This window comes from Ambystoma mexicanum, chromosome 1q (assembly GCF_040938575.1).
Source record: "Ambystoma mexicanum isolate Mex_15411 chromosome 1q, UKY_AmexF1_1, whole genome shotgun sequence".
Classification (NCBI taxonomy): domain Eukaryota; kingdom Metazoa; phylum Chordata; class Amphibia; order Caudata; family Ambystomatidae; genus Ambystoma; species Ambystoma mexicanum.
Genome location: NC_090922.1, coordinates 391,134,707 through 391,159,219, shown reverse-complemented (window position 1 = coordinate 391,159,219; position 24,513 = coordinate 391,134,707). Strand labels below are relative to the sequence as shown.

At 45.7% G+C, this 24,513-nt stretch overlaps 1 protein-coding gene across 5 annotated transcripts in view; it reads right to left on the bottom strand.

The window, feature by feature from the left end:
* Positions 1 to 14,312: 14,312 nt before the first annotated feature.
* RBL2 (RB transcriptional corepressor like 2) overlaps positions 14,313 to 24,513 on the bottom strand; it is a 953,306-nt gene continuing 943,105 nt past the window's right edge. For all 5 annotated transcript variants that reach the window (XM_069639547.1, XM_069639538.1, XM_069639539.1 and 2 more), the window contains one exon: positions 14,313 to 22,844. In XM_069639547.1, the coding sequence (XP_069495648.1) occupies positions 22,674 to 22,844 (171 nt within the window). In that variant the 3' untranslated portion in view covers positions 14,313 to 22,673. The remainder of the gene's footprint in view (positions 22,845 to 24,513) is intronic.

Sequence of the window (24,513 nt, the reverse complement as noted above, 5' to 3'; positions counted from 1 at the left end):
TGTCCATCTTGTGAATATTGGTCACCTTGTTGTGGTTGGTTATCACTGACGTATATTTCTTCTGATTTGTCCTGAACATGTGTAAGGACTGTTTGAGCTGAAGATGTGTCAGGGGGTGAATTGAGTGCAACCTTTGTTCTTAGCAGGAAATTCCTCTCCCTCCTGTGGGTCTGTAAATTGGCCCGGGTGCCTGTCCATGAAGTCAACAAAGCATCAAATTCTTTTCATGGTCCTTTGAAACAAACATTTCACTAGTCCACTGATTAGAGCTGGGGACATTTTTAAACTGAAAAGGATCCTTGGGATCCATGCCCTGAGAATGTAGAGCTTCTGTTAAGGAAGGTGTTTAAGGTATGTAATGTTTTCTTTTGACGGGATATTAACGGGTGTGGAAAGATCAGCTGATTTTGTAGTTGGCTTTAAAATCGTTTCCGAAACGTGTTTTAAACGTAGCTGTCTAAGTTTTGACGTACCATGAAAGTTTCGGTGCTTTCTTTTCGGTGCGCAAATGGAATGATTTTGTTGGCTTACTTTGCTCGGCGTATGTTTTGAGAGTTTGTCATGCAGCGATCGGGAAGACGAAGGCCCAGAGGACAAAGGACTCTTCGAGCTTGAAAGGATTTTACTGCTTTCTTTCGACACTGTGTTTGTCCGATGATTTAGTCGACTTACGGCTACGGGTTGTGTGCTTATTGCAATGGACATGTTTGCCTTTGTCGTTGAGTGTGATCTCCATCACAGGGCCGTCAGCCTGCTTATAGGAGGTGGGGACTGGCACTAGGGATTCGGAATAACCCATGTCATCTTCGGCATCATTATATGCTGCCTTGTTCCTCTCCGGTGCCTGTTGGGACATCAATGGACACATCGGCCTGCATGGCTTAGTCTGCCCAACGTTTAGTACGCTGGTCCTTTAATGTTTTAGGTATAAAGAGTTTACACAATGTACAGTGTTTCTCAGAGTGATCTCTGGGGAGACAATGATTGCACACACAATGCATGTCCATCCAAGGGTATTTACGATTGCAGGATGCGCAACAATTAAATTGATTATTTTCCATTATTAGTGTAAAAGGCAGCACAACGACAAATGTAAAGGGGAGAAAAAAGAAAAGACATTCTTTGTGTGAAAGAGTATATGACAACCCCCACTCTCCGTACTATAACATGCCAGGCCCTGATGTAGGCCGAAGCCAATGGACGTCGAGAGGCGATGATCTCCTGTCGAAGGTTCAGATCTAGAGCTGTTCATCCAAATCCACTGAAGTATGGTCATCTTAACAATAAGGAAGCAAAGGCGCGAATGGCTAATATAGTTTTATAACTTTTTGTAATAAATGGTGTTAGTCAAGAAACTCAGCAAATAGCGAACGACTATGATGGCAGAAAAAACAATCTGAGGGATCTTGATGCATTAAGGACCATGGGTACAGTACACGTCACACAAGAGATAGTATTACAAACACACCCCGTCGAAGTCCTTTTTTTGAATTTTGAAAACAAGTCATGCAATATTCCACGACTACCACTAGATGTCGGCCTATGCATAGCATGTGATTCTAAGCGGATCTACAAGGAAGTAGGACATTTCGATGCTGCCAGTTCAGCGCGGGCTGATTTGGTGTGGTTGTGCTGCCATAGTAGCCAGTTTGGAGTGGCCTGTTCGGTGCTAAATTTCCCGTGCTTGCTGCAGATTTCCCATTTAAACTTTGCCTCACCGGTTTTCGTTTATAAGAAATGCCATCATAACACTGACAGCGTATACCTCCTTGAACCGTGTGATCCTGGGCTGATCAGGGAAGGCGTTATTCACACACGTCCAAAAATGGGCCTCTTCCCTACACTACAGATGCACAGTTACCATGAACGACTAGTTAGATTTAAAACTAAGTGTACTTATAGCTGCAGATTTCCCACCGAAGACCACATACTGGAGGTTGCCCACTGCAGGCTTGAAACTTCATGCAGGCAACAAGCACATTGGCTGCAAGAGAGCAGCTGACAGGAGCCGAGATCCCCACCCCACCCCACACCCTCCCTTCGTTCTCTCCCTCCCCAATCTCTGCAGATGTGTCTTATGGGACCAGAGATGTCTGTGTGCCCAGGCCTTTCATTGTGATCTCCCGATTCAAAGGCGTCTCTCCTTACAAGAGTATGATGGGGGTAGGGGCTGTCTGCCCATCTGCTGACAATTAAGGTCTGATGGGATAGGTGCTGAGGCATCTGAAAATAGTCCAATTGTGTGCAGTCTTGCTGGGCACTCTGCATGTGGAAGTCTCATGGCCGCTGTGTGGTGTCTCTGAACTTTCTCTGTGCCAAGGCATCCCAGGACTGTCTGCATGCCTTAGCTGCCGCACCAAAACATCTCCATGCCCGACTGGTCCTGCCTAACCAGCCACGCCAAATTGTCTCACGCCGAACTGGCCGTGCGAAAATGAACTGTACCGGATCCACAAACCTCCGAAATATATATATACATATAGGTAGAGGTCAGGAATTTAGAAAGGAGACAAGGATTTCCGTATAGGCTTACTTCAAATGTTGAAACACAGTACTGTGCTCCACCTTTCTGTATGCTGCAACCCTTGCTTGGTCTAAAATATGTTAAGATCTAGTGGGTTACCTCTAAATCTCCATCTTTTATTGCTAAAGGGGTTCGTGAAGGATCTTGCCGGCCTTGAGGGCAAGTCTCCTTTCAGGGACGGTCCCCAGCCACTGGCCCTCCACGTCCTTTGGATCTCTTCTCTGTAAAGGTCTACCATGGCCCGGACCCCAAAGTGGGTTTCTCTGTAGCAGCTGGACCCCTGTGGCCAACTAGGGCTCCCAGAGATGTATGCTACTGGATATGCCTTTCTAGTTATCCTCTACAACTGCCTTCCCCTTTTAGTCCTCTCAGGCCGATTTTCAAACCAACGAGTAGGGGATCACTGGCTGCCTCCCAGTGTCTCTTCCTTCTTCCAGGGCCACCAGGATGTTGAGCCTGCTTCCACGGCCGAGCAGTCTCACAGCTGTCCATGTTCTTCACCCGTTCCTGCAAAAGAGGGCTACAGAGTGTGACATGGCCTTGGCCGTGGTGTCTGTGGGTTGTATCTGCTCCAGGCTAATTCCAGAGCTCCTAGTTCCCTTTGTGTCACGCTCCGTCAGACCAGATTTCTCCCCATACGGTGAGTCTTCAGACTTGAGCTGCTCCCCCAGGCTGAGTCTGTGATGGAGTGGGTCACACAGAGGTGTAGGGTGTCAATTCAGGGGGGCACTTGCAGAGCTCAAGATGCAGGCAGCTATGGTTTTCCATACCACCCCACTTGAATCTTTTAAAAGAACAATTTTGCAAAATACTACTAATTTTTCTCTGTGGGCATGAAAGAATACACAGGGACTTTCCAATTGACTAAAATGCATTTTATACAACTTGCTTCCAGTCGATCATGAAAAAAGAACCACAATGCTAGGACTATCATTGATGCACTTGATGGTGGTTTTCAAGTCAGGCACTGGTGTTCGGCATTGTTCTCTTAAGCAATGCTTGTCTGCGATTTGGAGAAAAAAAGAATCTGAAGAAAACATCTGCTAAGAGGATCATTGTGGATACTACATTAATGTCATTCAAGGACCCTAATAGTAATAAGCCCAAGCCAACGCCTTCTACAAATAACCCTGACTTTAGAACCCTCTTTGATGCTCCCAATGTTGGTTTCTAGCCTGCTGCTGGCTTTCAAAGTTATTTCCATGGTAATCCTCTTCCATGATGGAATCAATGGAGGGGAAAAATAAAATCTGAAGATGGTGTATGTTCAGAGGATGATTGTAAATAGTACATGGATATAATAATGAGGATCCTTTAACTATATGCCCATGTTGACACCTATAACAAATTTGCACCTGCGAGAGCGCCAACAAATCAGGTACCAGGAATGTGGGTGGAATTCACAATTTTTCCCTGGCCACCGGCATGCTCTCCGTGGGTCCACCATTACTGCCCCTGCCCGATTTTCCCTGTTACCTGAATCCCTGCCCTCCTGATTCACCAACCCAGTGGCAGCTGGGGAATTTCTATTAACTGGAATGGCACAGACATTTGCCATGAATTACAGTGACTGGGCGTAGCGAAGCGGCCCAAACCAACCAATATATTATTATTACAGACCACTCACCATATTGACTTTGCCCCTAATGACAGTAAAAATGCCATGCCACTGTAAGGGCCGATGTCCATACTGGTTGCACCAATATAGCACCTCCTCCCATGACATTATAGTAATATTTGTTTTGCCCATAATACTAGTAAAAAAGCTTTGCCGCTGTTCATTTACAAAGTGGTCCCACAAATCCCATCCATCCACGACGTAAGAACTCTCCTCATGTTAATTGTGTCTCAAAAGCTAGTGAAAAGGCTTGCCAATGTGCATGTCCACAGTGGCTGTACCAATCCAATGCCAATGATGTAAGAAATCTCATCAAGCTAGCTATGCCCAGAATGCTAGTAAAAATGATGTGCCACTGTAATTAAACATGTCCATACTGCCAGCACCAAAGTAACCCAACCCTGTAAGAATGCTCCTCCTATTTGTTTTGTCCATAATGTTAGCAAAAGTACTTTGCCACTGTACATGTCCATAGGGCTGCACCAATCCCCCGACACATATGAACTTTCATCATGCTTGTTTTGTCTACAATGCTAACCAATGAACATGGCCAGAGTGGCTGTACCAATCACCCACTGCACATCAATATTTATTACTAATAACGTAAGAAATCCTATCATGACCAGTTTGTCCATAATGCATACTTGCTGCCCTGTTCCCCCTCCCTTTTTTCTTACTTGGAACTCCTGCCAACTGCCACAATGACCCTACAGCTCCTGCACATACTGTAGACAGGAAGCAAGAAGCATCCTCCTGGTTCCTGGCATGAGAGGTAGAGCCTGAGCCCCACCATCTGCGTGCCCCAGGCCACAAAAATAACCGGGGATACGGAAGAGTGACCACATGCTCATCTCTGCCTACAAATCTAACCTGCCTGTTACACTCACCTGGTCTCTGCTGAGGCGTTTGGGTACGGTTGTAGCCCTCCCAGGGGTGAGGTCGCTCAGGTCCGACTTCGGCCTCTGCACTTATGTGGTGACTGGTGGTAATAGGTGATGCTGCTCGGGACTGCTCCTGCAGGGAGAATAGTGGGCGTGAGTATGCCAGCTTGTGCGCCTGATCCCCTTCCAGACCCCTTCTCCCAAACCGTGGTACCCGTGGGAGGCGCTGTCCCTGGAAACCTCTCGTGTTGATTAGTTTTGGCGAGTACTCCATCCTGCGGCTTCTGGCAGGGGCGCTTGTATGATCTGGACTGAGTTCCTTCACTGGTCCCTTATACGTGGTAGTCCAGTCCTGCTGCGACTAAGCCACTATACTTCAGGTAAGTGTTCCTGTTTGCCTTTGTCTTTCCTCGTCTGTTTTGTAGTATTGTAAAGTTTGTTGTCTTGTATTGCTGTCCGTTCCACTTTTGATGTTTGCTCTTTTGCTTTCTTCCCTTGCAGGTGATGTTGCCGGCCCGGCAGAAGCTGCAGAGCTCGAGGCGGCAGCCAGAGGCAATGAGGAACGAAGCTGCAGCGGTACAGTATCTGGTAAATTGTTAACTAGGGGGCGCGCGGGGTTCAAAAGCAGCGCGGCCCTAGGACGGATGTTCTAACCTTGTCTTTCTTCTTCTTCATAGGGTCAGAGTTCGTGGATGTGGAGTGCGGTGCTGCTGCGTCGGGATCAAGATCACTGGATGTCAGGAGATGAGTCTACAGATGAAGCGATGAAGCACCAGTATCCTGGAGGTGAGTATGCAGGAGAACGCTGGTTTCAAAGGTAAATAAACTGGTCCAAGCGGTGGTGAGCATCACGTTGCACGTGAGTGCACAGTAATGCGAAGCACCGGCCTTAAGGATGGAGCAGCTCATATAGCTGAGCTTCTGAAGCCACGCCCACTAGGTTCAGCCTGCCTGCCCCACCCGATGAGTCAGCATATGAAGACCAGGCCTAGGGAGCCGCACCCGATGAGTCAGCACATGAGGATGTTCTCTGGAATAAAGGCTTTCAGCTCCTGGAAAGTTCTTGTAAAATAAAAGCACTCCTGCACTGAAATAAAGTGTTCCTGCTCACATCTCTATATGAGCCTGGCACCAAAGGCGCCAGGACTAAGTCCAGCCAGGGCCCCTGTGTTTATGGGTCCCAAAGGGACATAAGTGAGTCAAGTGACCCATTGCCCCATCACTGGATGGTGTGGTTTTTGTGTACTGGGGCCTGTGGCCATGACCGCACTCCCCCTCAAGGCCCCTCTCGTGGGTGGTTTCCCCCCCTGACCCTGGTTTAGTGGGGTTATTGCGGTGGAACTGCCTGATTAATCATGGAGTGTGGACATGCTCACTGGGTTCCCAGGTCCGATCTTGGGGTCCATAACCTTTCCAGTCTATAAGGTAGTATAACTTGGACCGGACCATCTTAGAGTCTAGGATCCTTTTAACTTCGTATTCTGGTTCTCCTTCAACTATTTCGGGATTCGGTGGAGTATCGATCCGCATACGTAGTCTCAATGGCTTTAGGAGGGAGACATGAAACACTGGGTGGATCCGCATGTGGGCCGGTAATTCTGGGACGGAATGCCTGCGGCCTGTGGTCCTTTCAAGGGGATGTTTTTGGATGCTAATTAAACCTTGTCTCCGACTTGGTAGTTGGGAGCTTCCCTTCGGTGTCGATCCGCAAACTGCTTCTGTTTCTCTTTGGCTCTGGCAAGATGCTCTGCTGCTTCCTTAAAATTCTGGGTGATGGTTTTGTGTAAGGTCATTACAGCGGGCATTTCTAATGATTCGAGTGGGTCGAAAACGGATGTCCGTGGATGTCGACTGTACACTATGTAGAATGGGCTTTGTCCCGTACTGGTGTGAATGGAGTTGTTATATGCGTATTCTGCTAACCAAAGTATGTCCTTCCAGGTATCCTCGGTTTGTTGCAGCATACACCTTATGTATTGCTCGAGGGCAAGGTTAGTTTGTTCGGTCTAGCCGTCGGTTTGGAGGTGATGGCTTGTAGATAACGGAGGTCGATTTTGGCAATTTTACAACACCTATTCCAGAATGCAGAGACAAACTGAGTTCATTGGTCTGATATCAATATTGATGGAAACTCGTGTAGCCGGACGATCTGTTCCAAAAACACGGTAGCCAGAGTAGAAGCAGTTGGGAGACCTTTCAGGGGAATAAAGTGGGTCATTTTGGAAAACAGATCTACGACGACTAAGATGGTATTGTATCTGTTACAGGAGGGAAGGCCTGTAATAAAAATCCATTGATAGCATATGCCAAGGTGCTGGGGTTACTTCTAAAGGACGTAGCAGCCCTGCAGGACTTTATTTTTGGGATATGTGTTGTGCATTGGTGCTACAGGTTGCAATGAACTGGACAATGTCCTTTTTTGCCAAGTTGGCCACCAGTAATTTTTCTTTACTTTAGCTTGGGTTTTGGCTATTTCCAGATGCCCTTCTACTAATGAATTGTGATAGTTTGCAATGATTTGATTCTGTAATTTCTTATCTAGGATGCACAATCGTCCTTGGTAGTATGGTAGGTTGTCCACGATTGTATAGCGGTCTCCCTTCCCTAGCCATTCCTGTTGCGCTGGTGGACTCATCAAGTGTTGCAGGTCAGATTTTAAGTTGTCTATAGTAGTAGTTGCGGCAATCGTGCCTTGGATTCGTCCTTCAGAGATGATGGCCACGGGGTCTGGTGTAGTGAATGCCTCTTCTCCCTCACTCATATGAGTCGGGGCTTCCGCTTTTCCATTGCATACTGCGGGTCTATAGGTGATGACGAAGTCGTATCCAGCAAAGAAGAGAGCCCAGGGGTGTTGGCGTGATGATTGCACTTTAGCGGTCTTCAGATATTGTAGATTGCGATGATCCATGACGACGATGACTGTATGTCTAGCTCCAAGAAGATAATGTCTCCAGGCTTTGAACGCTGCCTTAATTGCTAGCAGTTCTTTATCAGTGATTGGATAATTCAATTCAGGGGCTGAAAACTTGCGAGACCAGAATACCACGAGATGCAATTTACCTGTTTTGGGGTCTCGTTGTGACAGGACTGCTCCCATCGCTATGTTTGAAGCATCCGTTTCGACCACGTATGGTGGTTCTGGTCAAGGATGCTGTAGAATTGGTGCTGTGGTAAATGCTTGTTTTAGCTTCTGGAAGGCTTTCTCTGCCTCTGCGGACCAATTAAATGGTTTAATTTTCTGTAATAAAGAGGTGATTGGGTGGACGATCTGGGAGAACCCGGGAATGAACCGGTGATAAAAGTTGGCGAACCCGAGTACACTGTGTACTCCCTTTATGGATGTCGGTGAGGGCCAGTTAAGGATAGCGTCTACCTTGCGCGTATCCATGCGTACGCCCGGTGGTGTGAGAATAAAGCTGAGGAATTCTACCTCTGTCACATGAAAGAAGCATTTATCCAATTTGGCATGTAGCTGGTGTTGCCGCAGTTTCTCCAAAACTGCCCGGACATGGTTGACGTGGTCCTCCTTGGTGGTCGAATAGGTAAGAATGTCATCAATATACACAAGAGCGCAGACATCCAACAGTTTGCAGAGCACGTCATTCATGAAAAATTGGAACGCCGCCGGGGCATTACATAGTCCAAAGGACATAACCTGATTTTCATAAAGGCCACATTTCGTGCGAAAGGCCGTCTTCCACTCGTCTCCTTTTGTGACTCTTACTAGATGGCAGGCCCCTCCTAAGTCTAGTTTTGTATATATCTGAGCATTTTTGACTTGATCCAAGAGCTCGGGGATAAGCGGTAACGGGTACTGTTTTTTTACCGCGATCTGATTAAGTGCTCTGTAGTCAATGCAAGTTCTCAGGTCTCCCTCCTTTTTAGGCACAAAAAAGAGGGGCGAGGATGGAGAGGACTTGGACGGACGGATGAAGCCATTTGCCAGATACTGATCGAGGTAGATTTTTAGATGCTAATTTTCCTCCTGTTTTGTTAGGGTGTAAATTTGGCTGCAGGGAACTTGAGCTCCAGGTACCAGATCAATTTGGCAGTCATACGGTCTGTGCAGATGTAGGGTGTTTGCTTGCTTTTCTTTTAAAGACATCTTGGTAATCCAGGTATTCACTTGGTAGTGAACTGGTGAGGCCCAGTATGGTTTCTTTCTTTGACAAACCTGGGTTGGTAAGACCTTTTAATGAGAATCCCTTGCTATAACAGGTGTCGGCACAGTCTTGGGGAAAGGTCAGAACTCGTTTAGGCCAGTCAATCCTGGGATTGTAGGTCTTCAGCAAGGGCATTCCCAATATCATCTGGGACTGAGGAGCGCCGATGAGATCGAAGGTGATGTCCTCTTGGTGACCGTCCTGACACTGAAGTGTGACCTTCTCGGTGTAATGCGTCACTGGGCCGGATGATAGCTGAGATCCATTAACTGCTGTGACGTTTTCCGAAACTTGCTTCTGTCGGAGAGGAAGGCCTATCCGGGTAGCCAGATCTTGGCCCATATAATTTCCCACAGCCCCACTGTCAATGTATGCCTCCAAGGCATGTATTTTTTACGGTTGCTTGTTTGTTTGTTTGTTTGTTTGTTTGTTTATTTATTTATTGTGCGCACCAGACCCTAGGGTAGCAGGGCGCAAGAGAACAAGGAGGTTTACAGCTTAGTTAACGTTTACAGGTTACAGATTAGTTAACGTTACAGGTTACAGGCATAGTGGACATTTCGAATCTGCAGGGTAGGGCAAGTGCAAGTGCAGATAAGGCGTAGCTAGACAGTCAAATCTATGGCGATCAAACAGTAAAAGCAGGTTAGTACAAACATAAGAAGACGTTACGTATAAAGTGACGTACGCTATGTCGCATTCTCAATAAGCCATTTTATGGTGTTCTTTCTGAAGTTATTGAAGGTTTGGTCAGATCTGAGTGCAAGGGGTAGGGAGTTCCATAACTGTGCTGCCTTAACTGGGAAGCTGGAACCTCCAATGGTGGCTAGTTTGAATCTGGGCACTAGGAGGCAGTTGGGGCTGGCTGTCCTTGTGAGTCTCGTTGGATTTTTCCTGTTGAAGCGTTCTGAGAGGTATCGGGGAGCTTTGTTGTTTAGGCATTTGTGGATAAGGGACGCAGATTTAAGGTTGATTTTTTCTTGGGTGGAAAGCCATTTGTGTTTTCGTCTTATTTCTGAAATGTGTGCACTTCTGGGGATACTTAGGGCCGCTCTAAGTGCATTGTTTTGGAGCACTTGGATTCTGTGGATGATTTGTTTGGTAGTCCCTATGTAGAGGGCGTTGCAATAATCTAGTTTCGATAAAATGAGGGCTCTAGCTAGAATAAGACAGCTGTCCTCTGAAAGGAATGGTTTCCCAGCTCGTATTAACTTGCATGTGTAGGCAGTGGATGATGACAGTGAGTTCACCTGTTTGGTGAAAGATAGTGTCGCATCAAGGTAAAAACCTAGGGTTTTTACTTCTCTGGCGACCTTGATAGTGTTGCCATCGATGATGAAGGCGGAGTAGTTTTGGTTAAGTTTGGAGATGCGGGCTGCTGTGCCCAGGATGATGAGCTCTGTTTTGTCATCGTTCAAGCATAGGCCATGGTTGGCCATCCATGCCTGAACGATGCTGTAGACTCTATTCACCAGAGCCAGATCTTCGACGTAATCCCCAGTAAGTGGTAAGAGAATCTGAGTATCATCTGCATAGTTAGTGTAGGTGATACCCAGATTATCAAGATCGTCAAAGAGTGGCTTGGTGAAGATGTTATAGAGTGTCGGCGAGACGCAGGATTCCTGGGGCACTCCACAAGTGATTGGGATAGGGTCTGCTGCCGCTGCGGGGGAGAACACCCTCATAGTCCTGTCACTAAGAAATGATTGAATCCAGAATGTAGCCTCCTCTGAGAAGTGGGCAGCCGAGTCCAAGTGATTACATAGGACTTTATGGTCCACCAAATCAAAGGCGGCTGAGAGGTCTAGAAGGAGGAGGAGAGCTAGTTTTCCCTCGTCTCTGAGTGAATCTATTTGGGCTTTTAGGTCGATAAGGGCAGTCTCTGTGCCGTGTTGCGGACGGAAACCGGATTGGCGGGTGCCGAGGAGATGGTTCATCTCAAGGAAGTTCTGGATTTGGGTGTATGCTACCTTGTCTAATATTTTTAGTAGGAAGGGAACCGTGGTGATGGGCCTGTAGTGTTGTGGTTTACCAGGAGCACAGGGATGACTAGATGCGAGGTCTGTATAGGTTCCTTTTCACTGCTCGACAAGTGGACCCCTACGCTTGCCGGGCATTCGTTTCCTGAGTCCTGTTCTTCTTCTTCACCCTTGTCAGTTGCTCAAACTGCTTTCCTGGGTGGTTTCACAGGGCATTCTCAGAGATAGTGACCTGCCTTACCACAGTACAAAAAAAGCTGCTGCTGTCTCCTTTTCTCCCTTTCTGCCTTGGTGAGTGGGCTCCGCAAGCCTCCGATTTGCATTGGCTCGGACTGATCGAGTGATTTGGTTTGATTCTGAAGGGGTCGCACGTAGACCGACTGCCCCTCGGCCTTGGCCCTATCCATCTTCCGATCCTGCAATCTGTGAATGAGCTGTACTGTCAGGTCGATGTATTCAGCACATCTTTCCGGGGGGATTTACTACTTGAGCTAATACATCCTTAAGTTCCCCTCGCAAGCCTCAGTAAACGAGCGTAGTTCTTTTCTCCTCTGGCCAGTTAGTTTGTGCTATCAGACGATTGAAGGAAGTAAAATATGTTAGTAAGTCTTGATTACCCTGCCGTAGTGATAACAGTTCATTGTCAGAGCCCGCCCTTGAGTATGCTGTGCAAATATTTTCTCCATTTCACACTGGAAACCTCCAAGGTCTCGAAGCAAAGGATCATCCTGGTTTACCAAGAGTATTGACCAGTCCGCTGCACTACCTCCCAAATATGAGAGTACAAATGCCACTCTCGCTTGATCGTTGGGGAATGCCCCAGGTCTGCACAACAAATGTAGGTGACATTGATTCATAAAGATTGCGTACTTATTCGGATCGCCTGTGAAGCGTTCTGGTGGGGCCAGGTGAACCCCCCCTGGAAGAACCACCTGTACTGGCATGGGCTGTGGAGGCGCGGCAGGAGAGTCATACCCCGGTAGTGGGACCTGGCCTGCCTGTGCCTGGAGCATTAGCTTTGCTAGTTCATCTGTCCACTCCCGGTTCTCAATTAGATCCCTCCTTAGGGCATTGGTTTCCTGTCTTGAGGCATGAACTTCAGCACATAACTCTCCCAGTAATCGGGCCAACTGGTCAGTTTCAGATGTTTCCATAACGCCCAGGCAGAGATTCGAAGAGGCTTCGCATTCTGTTACGCTCACCTGTTTTCTGCGGAGGCATTGGGGCATGGTTGCAGCCCTCCCGGGGGTGAGGTCGCTCGGGTCCAACTTCGCCCTCTGCACTTATGTGGTGCCTGGTGGTAATAGGTGATGCTGCTCGGGACTGCTCCTGCGTGGAGAATAGGGGGGCATGAGTATGCCAGCTTGCGCGCCTGATCCCCTTCCAGACCTCTTCTCCCAAACCGTGGTATGCGCTGTCCCTGGGAAGCTCACCTGTTGATTAGTTTTGGCGAGCACTCCGTCCTGATGCTTCTGGCAGGGGCGCTTGTATGATCTGGACCGAGTTCCTTCACTGTCCCTTGCACGTGGTATCCAGTCCTGCTGCGACTAAGCCACTATACTTCAGCTAAATGTTCCTGTTTGCCTTTGTCTTTCCTCGTCTGTTTTTGTTGTATTGTAAAGTTTGTTGTCTTGTATTGCTGTCCATTCCACTTTTAATGTTTGCTCTTTTGCTTTCTTCCCTTGCAGGTGATGTTGCTGGTCCGGCAGAAGCTGCGTAGCTCGAGGCGGCAGCCGGAGGGAATGAGGAACGAAGCTGCAGCAGTACAGTAGCTGATAAGTTGTTAACGAGGGGGCGCGCAGGGTTCAAATGCGGCACGGCCCTAGGACGGATGTTCTAACCTTGTCTTTCTTCTTCTTCACAGGGTCTGAGTTCGTGGATGCAGAGTGCTGTGCTGCGGTGTCGGGATCAAGATCACTGGATGTAAGGAGATGAGTCTGCAGATGAAGAGATGAAGCACCGGTTTCCTGGAAGTGAGTATGCAGGAGAACGCTTGGTTTCAAATTTAAGTAAACTGGTCCAAGAGGCGGTGAGCGTCATGTTGCACACGAGTGCACAGTAACGCGAAGCACTGGCCTTAAGGATGGAGCAGTTTATAAAGCTGAGCTTCTGAAGCCACGCCCACAAGGTTCAGCCTGCCTGCCACACCCGATGAGTCAGCACATGAAGACTAGGCCTAGGGAGCCACACCTGATGATTCAGCACATGAGGATGTTCTCCGGAATACAGGCTTTCAGCTCCTGGAAAGTTCTTGTAAAATAAAAGCACTCCTGCACTGAAATAAAGTAAAAGCACTCCTGCACTGAAATAAAGTGTTCCTATTCACATCTCTATATGAGCGTGGCGCCAAAGACGCCAGGACTGGGTCCAGCCAGGGCCCCTGTGTTTATGGGTCGCAAAGGGACATAAGTGAGTCAAGTGACCTATTGCCTGCATCACTAGATGGTGTGGTTTTTGTGTTTTGGGGTCTGTGGCCATGACACTGCCATGCAAAGCTGGGGAAGCAAAACACATGTGGCCTTGCATGGCCCATTGGGCATGCATCCTGGGGTACAGTAGCAATCAGCCCAGGAGTGCTCCCTTCTGGCTCCTCTATAATGGGTCGCAGTCGATGCCTGGTCGCCCACTATGGACAAGCCGCCATCAACACCCCTCCCGGTCTTTTCCAATGCTCCACGTCGTGGCCTGGATGCATGGCCATTGGTTCTAGAAATAGTGAAGCATCAACACCTCCTTACTATTTCCACTCACGCCCATTTTGTTTTATAGTTTGTTTTTACGGAAATTAGTTGCGCGCAAGTAACGCAAATCTTGTTTCCCTTGAAAACAACAGAATCTACCAGCACCCCAGACTGTTTAGAGGCAGACAGGGGTGGTAACATTCCTGTGCCCTCGCAGAGATCACTTATTTCGCTTGTGCCTATTTTAGGCTCGGGCTGGCGAGCCATTACCACACCGTCCACCCCGGAATGCAGGGGTGATCACAATAATAATTAGAACACAAACTGAAATATTCCAGACCAATCACTAGATTTAGACTATGCATACTCATGCATTTAAATCAAAGTGAGTCTGTACAATTGAGGCTCTTATTTGTGGAACAGTTTCTCCGACTACAACCCCAGAAAGGAGCATGAATTCAAGAAATCATTTTATAATGGATATTTATTAAAATATGGGGAAATACACTTAAAATATATTTTCATAAAAAGTGTGAGAAGCAATGAAAGACAGCAACTTTAAAAACAGCATATATAAACTGGTTTTACATGTAAGATATCCAAATGTACTCTGAAAATTTGAACGGAATTTAGATTTTTCAAGTCTCCAGCAAAACAAATGCAACACCTTTTTACTTGAATAGCAATTTATACACATCCCAGGACGTTTTCTCTTCCTTTTAATTTGATATTGCTAGCTGTACGCAATATGGGGTCCACTGATCTATTCCGTACTAAAATATAAAAAGAACTAGTCAAAAATAACTAGTCACCATTCAAAAGTGCATTATGAAATATTAGCAAAATGAGAACAATTTCTACTTTCTTTTGATTCATTAACTATTGCATCATTGACATGATACATTTCTAAAATATTGTTTTCAAATGTGGTGAGGATTTTGGGTCACAATAAATTTAGGAGCAATTATGTCTGCATCTGGTTCTACGCGTTTTAACATACATCTTTTTAAACGTGCGCTGCACTTTGTGCACTTGTAGAAATAAATGTGACCTTTATTAAAATAAAATCTGGAAACGCACCCCCTCCCCACTACATGTAATTGGTCGATTTCCACCGAAGGTGCACAAAGAAAATGCACACATTTAAAAAGACTTCTTTGGAAAGACGTATTACGCTTGCATGTAGGTTTTTTAATGGCTATTTTAATCAATATGAAATGATTGGACCGTTTTTGGACACACTCAGCATACGACACACACCAAGAACATGTATGGGTGCTGTTCACTGCCATAATTGAAAGTCTATGACAAATCACAAGTGGGAGCCAAAACGGTGTGGTCAAACTTAGTAACACGCCATCTTGTGCTGGCCCGACCCCAATAAGTAGTAGCTCCATCTCCACTTGGAAAATAAACTAATGCCAAAATGCCTCACCACAAAGGAACTTGCTGTGTCAACAGGCTGCAAACACTGTGGGGTTTAAAGCACAGAGGAAAAAGAGGCAATGAAAGAACATCACATGGCTAGCTTCAAAACCAAACTCTACAACTCTCTCTACAAATGCATTTCAGTCCAAGCACCTGTCTGTGTAACATCCATTATCAATGGCTGGCAACAGTGGTGCCCACTGGATGTGACAAGGTAGTTCTTCTAGGGTGATATGTCTTGGAATAAAATGGTGTTTCATGCCCTACAGTAATATTTCAAGAAGTCAAATTACACTAGTCGCTACACCATCCTGCAAAAAAGTTTTGAATTATATGCCTTTTAATCAGTGTTTAATGATAAGCCGTTGATAGTAATTTTGAACATCTTTTATCATTTAAAATGTTTTACAGAAGCATTGTTCAAATATTTGAGTCACAGTGCAAATCGAATTTGTTAATTGTACTGTTGCTTAAAATTGTATAAAGTGTAAGGACAATTAGTCTTGCATGAAATCACCATTTATATGAAGAAAATAATGATTGGGTGTTTTAAAAAAGATGCCCGAGCTTGGGTCAAGGGAGAGTTCAAGCTGCCATTTTGAATGGCATGCAACCCTCCTCCCTGTCAGCCAAGTGTGCTTTCTCTGCACCCTGTTTCACTGCAGCGTTGATATGTGTGCACAAATTGTAGAGGGGGTGAAGCCCAATTATTTTAATCTCAAGACAGTCTTTTGACCTGGAATCATTAACTTGTGTTTTTGCGTTGAGGCTTCTATACTATTGAAATGTGCTACTGCAGAGCCCCCTATGAGTCTAAAGGGAAAATGTTCACCAATTGATGCCCTCAGATGCCATGTGCCTCTATAGTCTAAGGGTGCTTCACCAACACTAGGCGAACAGCCTTCTTGGGGGATCCTTCAGAGGTTTGGACTGAGCTGGTCTAAGATGCACACTGAGCCGGTCCCTGTAGTAAGATTAATTTCGTTTATCCTTTTGGATGTTATTTGTGCAACTCATACTTTTGTTCAGTATACTATTGCTTGTTAGATTGCAAGGGGTAAGGAGTTTGGTGTCGGGACAGCAAAGTCCCCTGAGCAACTAGTCGTCTGTGTTCAAGGTTTGGCCTGCAGCCTAGCACATGGTTTTGTCAGGGAACCAAACTCCAAGGTTCCCAGGAGGTTGAGGAGAGAAGTGGGTGGGTTGACAAAACCTTGTTGGTTGGTGGCGCTGGCAAGAGGATTGGTACTTCAGTACTGTCTGTAGTTATTTCACAATTCAGTCCTGAGTTTTGGTTGTGCATGGATATGTATTTTTTCAAGTGCAACATAACACATGAGGCACAATGTACCAGGTTGGTGAACCACAAAAACAACAAGACAGCCGACGCGCGTTTCAACCGAAGTCTTTCTCAAGGCATTTAAGTTGTGGTATGGGCTCACGTTAGAGCATGCATGTGTTGAGATAACATAAGTGACTTAGTGCCAATGCAGTTTTGGAGGGCTTTGCATGCCATGTAGAGGCAGCCTCTTCTTCGTTGTTTCGCTGCCGCAGAACAGGTCTTATTGGGCCCACCTTGTTTCACCTCAGAGCACAGACAAGGCATGTGCAACCAGGAGGGCAAAACTCGATCACTTAATTTGTACAACTCCTCTCAAAATGAGAGCTTCTTAAATGATTTTCCAAAATACTGAACTTTCACATTTACATGTTGTAATCCTCTCATTAAAATGCTCCCAGCTTTGCGGGTATATGCCAACAGCCTGCATACGGGTGGTCAAGGGATAGTCTTACCCAATGTGTTCAATATGGACATCACAATCAAGTTAATGGTGGGGAGAGGGCAAACACAATCTTTGTGGGCAGCTAGCCAACAGGTTGGAGGTTTTTGCAAACAAGGGCAACATTTATTTTTTCTTTTGTTATCGGTATTAGCTGCCAAGGAAAATACCTGCGTGTGTGGCATTGCTTGCTAGTTATCATTTAGGAACAAAAGTACATACATAACAAATGGCTGATTGAGTTGTGGTCACTTTTGGTGTGCAGGTATGAGGAACCTCGGTCAGGGGAGCCAATCACCCGCACAAGTGTCTGGTCACTTTGCCTCATATCTAGAACACGCCTAGCATGACTGATGTCATGAGCTCACTGCAGGAAAGATGGTGATGCCACCCCCACCCAAACTTCCCAAACTTATGATCGGTTGAATTAGTCCACTTTATATTATGGAAGGTTTCGTAAAGTGCCAAGGTTTCCTTAGGTAAACATGTTTAAACAAGCCAAGCATTAACATTTCAAAATACATACAAACAAGTATCAAAATATCGTAAACAGCGTCAAAATGAGGTTCTGCAGTCATATGAAAATAGCATCTTGAACAGTTGCCGCCCCTGAAAAATGATGCTTCAGAATCATATCATTGTGAGCCAATGCGAAGTTGCCTCTTCCTAGGATTACAAGACATACTACGATTTAGAGGACATCCCATAAAAGTTCATTTCTTTCCAGTTTAATCTTCCACACTGTCCTCGTGACTTGAAAGGCATTGACCAAATGCATATATTAATCAAGATATCTGATGATCATGTTTAACATGATCAGAAGACAGACCGGACAAAAGTTAACATCAACAACATACCTCGTGGCTGAATAAAACCCTGCTACTCCCTAAAGATAGACTCTTGAAATGCCTTCAACAGAAGTGCAGCCATTACTTGTCACAACAAACCACATGTGCCACAGAAAGATGCATGTGCACAAAGCCCTTTTCAAGAAGGCACCACACTATATAGGCCACTGTGTTATGTTGACGTCGATTTGTTTTTGATTGCTTACTGTATATCACAATTACTTATTTGCACGTCATTCTGCACGCTCCAGGCCCCTCACCTGCATGAACCTAAACTCGCCAGCAATACAAAGCGTTTTTCAATGGGGTTTACCCATTGAAAATCACTTTTTAAATCAGGCCCATGGTCTTCTAACTGCTCTCCCACTGCCAACAGAACAGCCTCAGTACTAAGAGCAATTCTTGTAACTAATTTGAGTGTAAAAAAATGCTCCGTGACATGCCTGATCTTACATCGCTGAGGTGCAACGTGAAAGACAGTGTTTTTTTATTGCATAATTCTAGCTCTTCTTTTCAGTTCCTGTCCTGCTCAGTCATTCTCCAGGCATCAAAGACTGAAGCAGTTAACGGGGCCAACACATAGCCAATAATAAACAAATAAATAAAATGGTCTCTTTTGGGTGTCTCTGGTTCAGAAGGCCATCAGCATCAGGTCACAATTTATACAAGATCTTACATTCCAGCCCTGTGTCTGGCATAAAGTCTGCATGGCTGGTGGAGCAAAGGAATTTCCGCTATGAGCAAATTGGCACTTTTTGATTAATGAACCATGCAACACAGAGCAGTCGAAAATAAAAGGCTCAGAAGATGCACACAACAATCCGACAACTAGTTTTGTGCTTCCATCTTTTCCTTTCTGTGACACAGTGCACGCGGGATGGCAAGGGGATAACACAATGATCGCTCACCCGCCTTCCCGCCGAGTCAGTCTGAGGATGGTACCCAGTCTTGTGATGCAGGGCTTACCCAAAATATATGTGTGATAAGGCACGCCTTGATTTAAATAGTGCAATATTTGCTGCACCACATAGCGAGGTCACCTTAAGTAGATTCAGAGATGTCTCTGCGGTGACAGAAATGTTTAGAAGGAAAAAATCGGCGGAATAAACATCGCCCAGGAGTGCAAATCTTTCCAGGCTCCCGTTTGGCAATAGATAAGATAGCACTGAGATGCAAACGGTACTGCAAGAGCACGGCTCTTACATTCCTTGGCAATATATTGCAATCTAGTGATTTTAGTGGAAGGCAGGAGAAGATGTCCTCATTCTAAAGAATGGCTCTTGCACGACTCACAAAAAGATGCACAATCTTCACCAAAAAGTATGTCCTCTGTAAGACTGCTTTCCTTTTTCCATTGGCAATGGCAAGCTTCAACGCAACTCAGTCCACGCGCTAAAATCTTGTGACAACGCGCGGCCTAATGCAGCCCTCGCTGCCTGGAAAATACACTAATGCCAAAATGCCCCACCACAGCGGAACTGGCTGTGTCAACAGGCTGCAAACACTGTGGGGTTTAAAGCACAGAGGAAATAGACACACTACTTGTGTCTGTTTCCACTGGGCGTTAGGAAGCAGGCCTTGGAAAGCTTGAAATGATTTCTAAATGGGCGAACTTAAGGTATTTAAGAGGCCATTTGCTTATCCTATTCATCCCCAAGGCCTGTCCTTTTGCACGTATGGAATGAGACCCACATTATATGTAATGTGGGAATCTGTTATTAACATGGATGCTCAGATAAATGCTGTGGTGCAGGAAACGTTTTTCAAGGTACGCCAACTTAGACAGACTCTTCCTTTTGTCCCCAAGATCCTCCATCAGATTGTGGTTGGGCCGGCCGCTTGTTAACTTCACACTTGACTCCATGAAATCGATCTATGCTGGGAGTCCTGCTTACCAACTCCAACAGCTGTAATCAGTACATGATGTGGCTGTGGTTTGATCTTTGGTCTCTGGAAATTAAATTCCAACTTCCTGTATGGGCGACAACTACATAGGCTGACTGTTCAGAGAGGCATTCAGTTCAAGATCTGCTGCTTAATTTCCAAATGTCTGCATGGCCTTCCTTATCGTGCTTAGCAGCATCTCTTCCTAACAATCTGTTTATCTAGCCAACCCCTCTATCAATGGATGAGCTGCTCTAGCGCCGAGATACCTCTTTGAGGTAATGGCGTACTTTGTAAATATGTAAACCATACCACCGAGCCATTGAAACAAAGGGACACAGATTGTAAAAGGCAAATCATGTGCAAAACCCTTTCCTGTAGCAGGCAGAGAGCTGCTCTGTGCAAACTGGCTTTGTCTAGCCATTAGAATATAATTATTGTTTAGTTGTTACATATACAAAGAAGTCCTAACAGTTCACACAGGATTTTGATTAGATAGTATATGACTTACAATGGGGGTTGGATGCTAAAATGTCATATCACAAGTAGAACCTTGACATGTTAGAGACGGAACCCACTAGCAAAAATGCAGGTCTGTCCTGATGAACAGCATTTGACGAATAATCTGAAAAGAAAGAGGTTGTTGTCTCACTTCATTAATATCAATGTCTCTGCGGCAGTGGGATTTCCTATCAACTCCATTATCGGTGCAGCATTTGGAAACAGTAATGCTTGTGAAAAGAAACATCCCTTGATAATCCAATAGCGGGACAACTGCTGTGCTTACTATTTTGCTTTTTGACTAAATGTAATTGTCAAAGTCTTGGTCTCTGTAGAAAAAGCTGATACCCAGTAAATTCATATGCGGTTAGGCTGATAAATGGGCTCAGAGTCAGATTATATTTGGTTTTTCCCTCATTTTTACATTCTGACAAATGCATCTATTTTATTTCCACTGTTTAGAAACTCAGAGTCCTGAAAACTGTTTTAATTCTCACAGATGGTTTGCATCTAGTTATAAATTATCTGAAACAGCTTAAATTGGTGGGCACACTGGAATGGACTGTGCTTGCTTCATTATAATTGGTTTCTTCTGCACCTTGTAACACACCACTGACTACAGGCTTCATGATCAAAAATGTCTTACAGCTTATGCAACCAATACCAAGAATCGAATGGCAGCTCAGTGGAAAGAAGTCACATTGTGAAAACATGATGGGGAACTTTTGTGACCGCTACACAACCCTCTTAACCAAAACAATCAGCGTTTCTTTGCATTTCTCACTAACACCACCATGAGGTCCACCACCAACCAGCGCTTTGGCATTCCAAGGTCATGATGTTACTGATGGCTCACATTCAACTCTGGCTACTTCTTCCATTGGGGTAGTGAGCGTGGTTCTGTTCCAAGAGTTGTGGTGCCTCCATGTCAGGATGGCAATCGAGGCCTGGCATGTTGCTTTTAGCTGTACACCTCTATGTTCTGACCCAGTCCGCGGGTGAGCCCTTGGGGATGGTTGATGGCAGCAGATGGCCACGATTCTGAAAGTGCTGTACAGCACACTCTACAAAAGCCTTCACAATCAAAATTCCTCAGCCGCATTCAATGGACTTCCTCAGGTCGGATGTTTATGACACTCCCACTCCTTGAATTCTGGTTAACATTATAGTTTGCTTTTCTGCAACATGAAATCAGTGTTCACTTCCTGTTGTTATTAGATGGATCCCAGCTACAACCAGAACATGGCTACATGGTATCAGGAAGAACACAGTACTTAACCATCACCGGCTCTACCGCAGATATTTTACCACATTTTTACATTCTTGCTGCTTCAAAATGTGTGGTGGAATCCCCTGCAGCCCCCCTTTTACCAATCAATATCTTCTTTTCCGAACTCTCTGTTGTCAGTTAGGTTGCGCTTAAGCCTAAACTATTGCATTAGAGTACAGTTAGGGGTTAATGGCACAAAACTTGTAGGTGTTGTTTGGTTATTTACCCACCCATTCACCGCTCATGGCCATGCTAATCCCTATGGCCACTCCCATCCACTTACTGCCCTAGCCCACCCAAAACACGTCCTCCTTGGATCTCTTTGAGCGCTAGCTTTATGAAGCCTTACCGTCAAACTTTGTGCCTGACAAGTGTTTTTTTCAAAGCAGTCTTCTGAAGAGTTAGACTTAATTGGAGCTGTGAACGTGCCACTGGTGAAATAAAAATGTCTTAACCAGGTCTGCCATCTGCTATTCGATTTACAAGCACTATACGCGTCTTTCACTGAAGTTCTGTTAAAAGCAAGCATTGGCAAAGCCAACGGTTTTGGCTTGTGTATAAGTATTAAGCATTTGCAAGGCAAAGCTATTATAGGCCCAGTTACTCGCAACATTTTGCGACTGCTACCATCGATAGGCAGTTAATACAACTATGGCAGTGCCTGGAAAATAACTTTCCACACAAAAGCCAAAACTGTTGGCATTGCCAGTGTTTTTAAACTAATGTATGGTTGGTGGATTTCATTACAATGAATATACTGCACTGAAAAATATGTGCGGCGAATATTCTGCAATGAAATCACGTTCTGCGCGTCACTGACCAAATCACGGAGTACGTATTTAAGAGACCCCCCTCAACCGTATTCAAGAGCTTCCATTACATTGCATTCCGAAAACACAACCAGGGCACCCTTTAGCAAGTAATCTCATTGTGGACATGCACACAAGGTGTAATTAAGTCCGTTTTACACTTCCACTGCTCGTCACAATGCGGCTTTTTCAAGGACACACAGGCAATTAAATAAGTTATTTTAAAATATACTCCAATATTCAACTGTAGGCTTTTAAAATTAAGAATATAAAGTGCATGATGAACACTTTGCAGGAAAAAAGTTCATTTCAGTGGGAGCCCCTGTCATTGGCCACGTCCTGCAATCTCCTCAGTAAGGCTGTGTGGTTTTCCGGGCACATCCGCTTGGCTGGAGATTGGTTTCCGTCTTCCAGAACAATCCCTCTTTTCTTTGTAGGCGTTTCCCCCGTCTTGATCATACTGTTAATCTCCCGTAGCCTCTGAATAAAAGCAAGGCAGACATAAGAGATGAAAACGAGCACGGCAAGCCAAACAAATCACACATTTCTTCAAATTGTCGGATGCGCGCGATCATTGCCGCTCGTTCAATCATGTGGCTCAAATTAGCAGAGCACTGCTACAGGGGAGGGGGTGAAGGGAGGAGTGTGGGAGAAAGGGAGGGAGCACCAAAGGGTATTAAGTTGGTTAGTTTGCTTGGACGGACCCCTATAGTTACCAGAAGCAACTTTAAATGCCCAGAGAGGCTTGAAGAGAGACGTAGGTTAGGAGGGGCACGTGAAACAACTTACTCGGAGGTGAAGGCGAGAACAAAGAAGGCACAGCATCACAGCTAAACATGAAAAGGAATATTGTGTCAGGTTCTTTTCTACTTGAAGGAAGAAGGGAATAAATAGGGTACCAGAGAAGGCTCGAAGTGCTGTTGGACCATTCTTGAATTTAGGTGTTATGGAGAGGGAATGCGATTTCACTGCAGAAGACGTTACTGAAATGAATTGTAAAAAGTACTGATTGTAACAATCACTGGTTACTTACACTGCCCACAACAATAGTTTTGCAGCTTAATATGGTTAGAGTACTGAAAACCTCCTTAACCTCACACAAATGTGTGGGGGCTCGGGGGAATGGGTGCAACTCAATCTATAACTGATGTCCAGATGCAAAATGTACAAGTAACCCACAGCAGTGATTACTGTGCAGGTAACCGGTGAGGTCAAAAGTCCAAAGCTGGGTCGCAATCCGTGTACTTTTTGCTTTCTATATGACTGGTTTACCAAGTTTTTTCCTGATGAGTCGTAATCTGAGGTTTCATCAGAAAATCATCTCTGTCATGCGCCCCTGAGAGACCCAACGACTCTGAGGGTTAGGGTGCCAAAAGGCAAACTGTTCCCTGTTCTTTCCCGATTAGCACCATGGGCTCCACTGACTGCTGCAACTCTTCGGTGTACATGCATAACCCTGCTGTACCCCGGGGCTGTCCCCACTGAGAACCCCTGAATGAAACCCAGTACAGAGTCCAACAGCTATCCCTCTATTCCTATGAGGGAGCGTGCGGGATACACATGTAGGCATATATGGTCATGCCCTTGCCTGCCTTGGGCTGCGAGGGCTGCATTGGCCAAAACCTGGTATGTCTGGTTGTGGGTAGTGGTGGCTGGTGCACTTGGGCGTGAAGGGCTGAGCCCCTCCAGCTCAGCTACTCCCACCAGCTCCATGAGTGGTAGGTTGGGTCAGCATGTCTGCTATTCGTCAACATGATATAGAGTTTAAAGAGTGCAGGGCGCTCTTCTGAGCTGACCTCACCACAAACGTTCAATTAATTTGCTCAGATTTCTTTTAGGGGAACCCCTGGCTGTTTCTTAATGGACATGCCGGGTGCTGAGTTGTGTGTGCCGGGTCCGTCCTATGTCCCTACTTCTCCTGGGCAGCCTGCATTGGGACAAGATTTAAGAACCTGGTCAGAGGCACATACACTGCATTAAGTGCATTTTCCAATCGGTTGTCTACAATCAGCTCCTGTATCTTTAGTGTTGGTACAGGCAATGAACAATCAGCTGTAGTTTGGCGCTCGACTGATCTAGTGAACTGGGTCAACACTGACCCTTTGCAGGGACACCTCTGGCACACGGATCTCCAGCTTGCCTCTGTGAC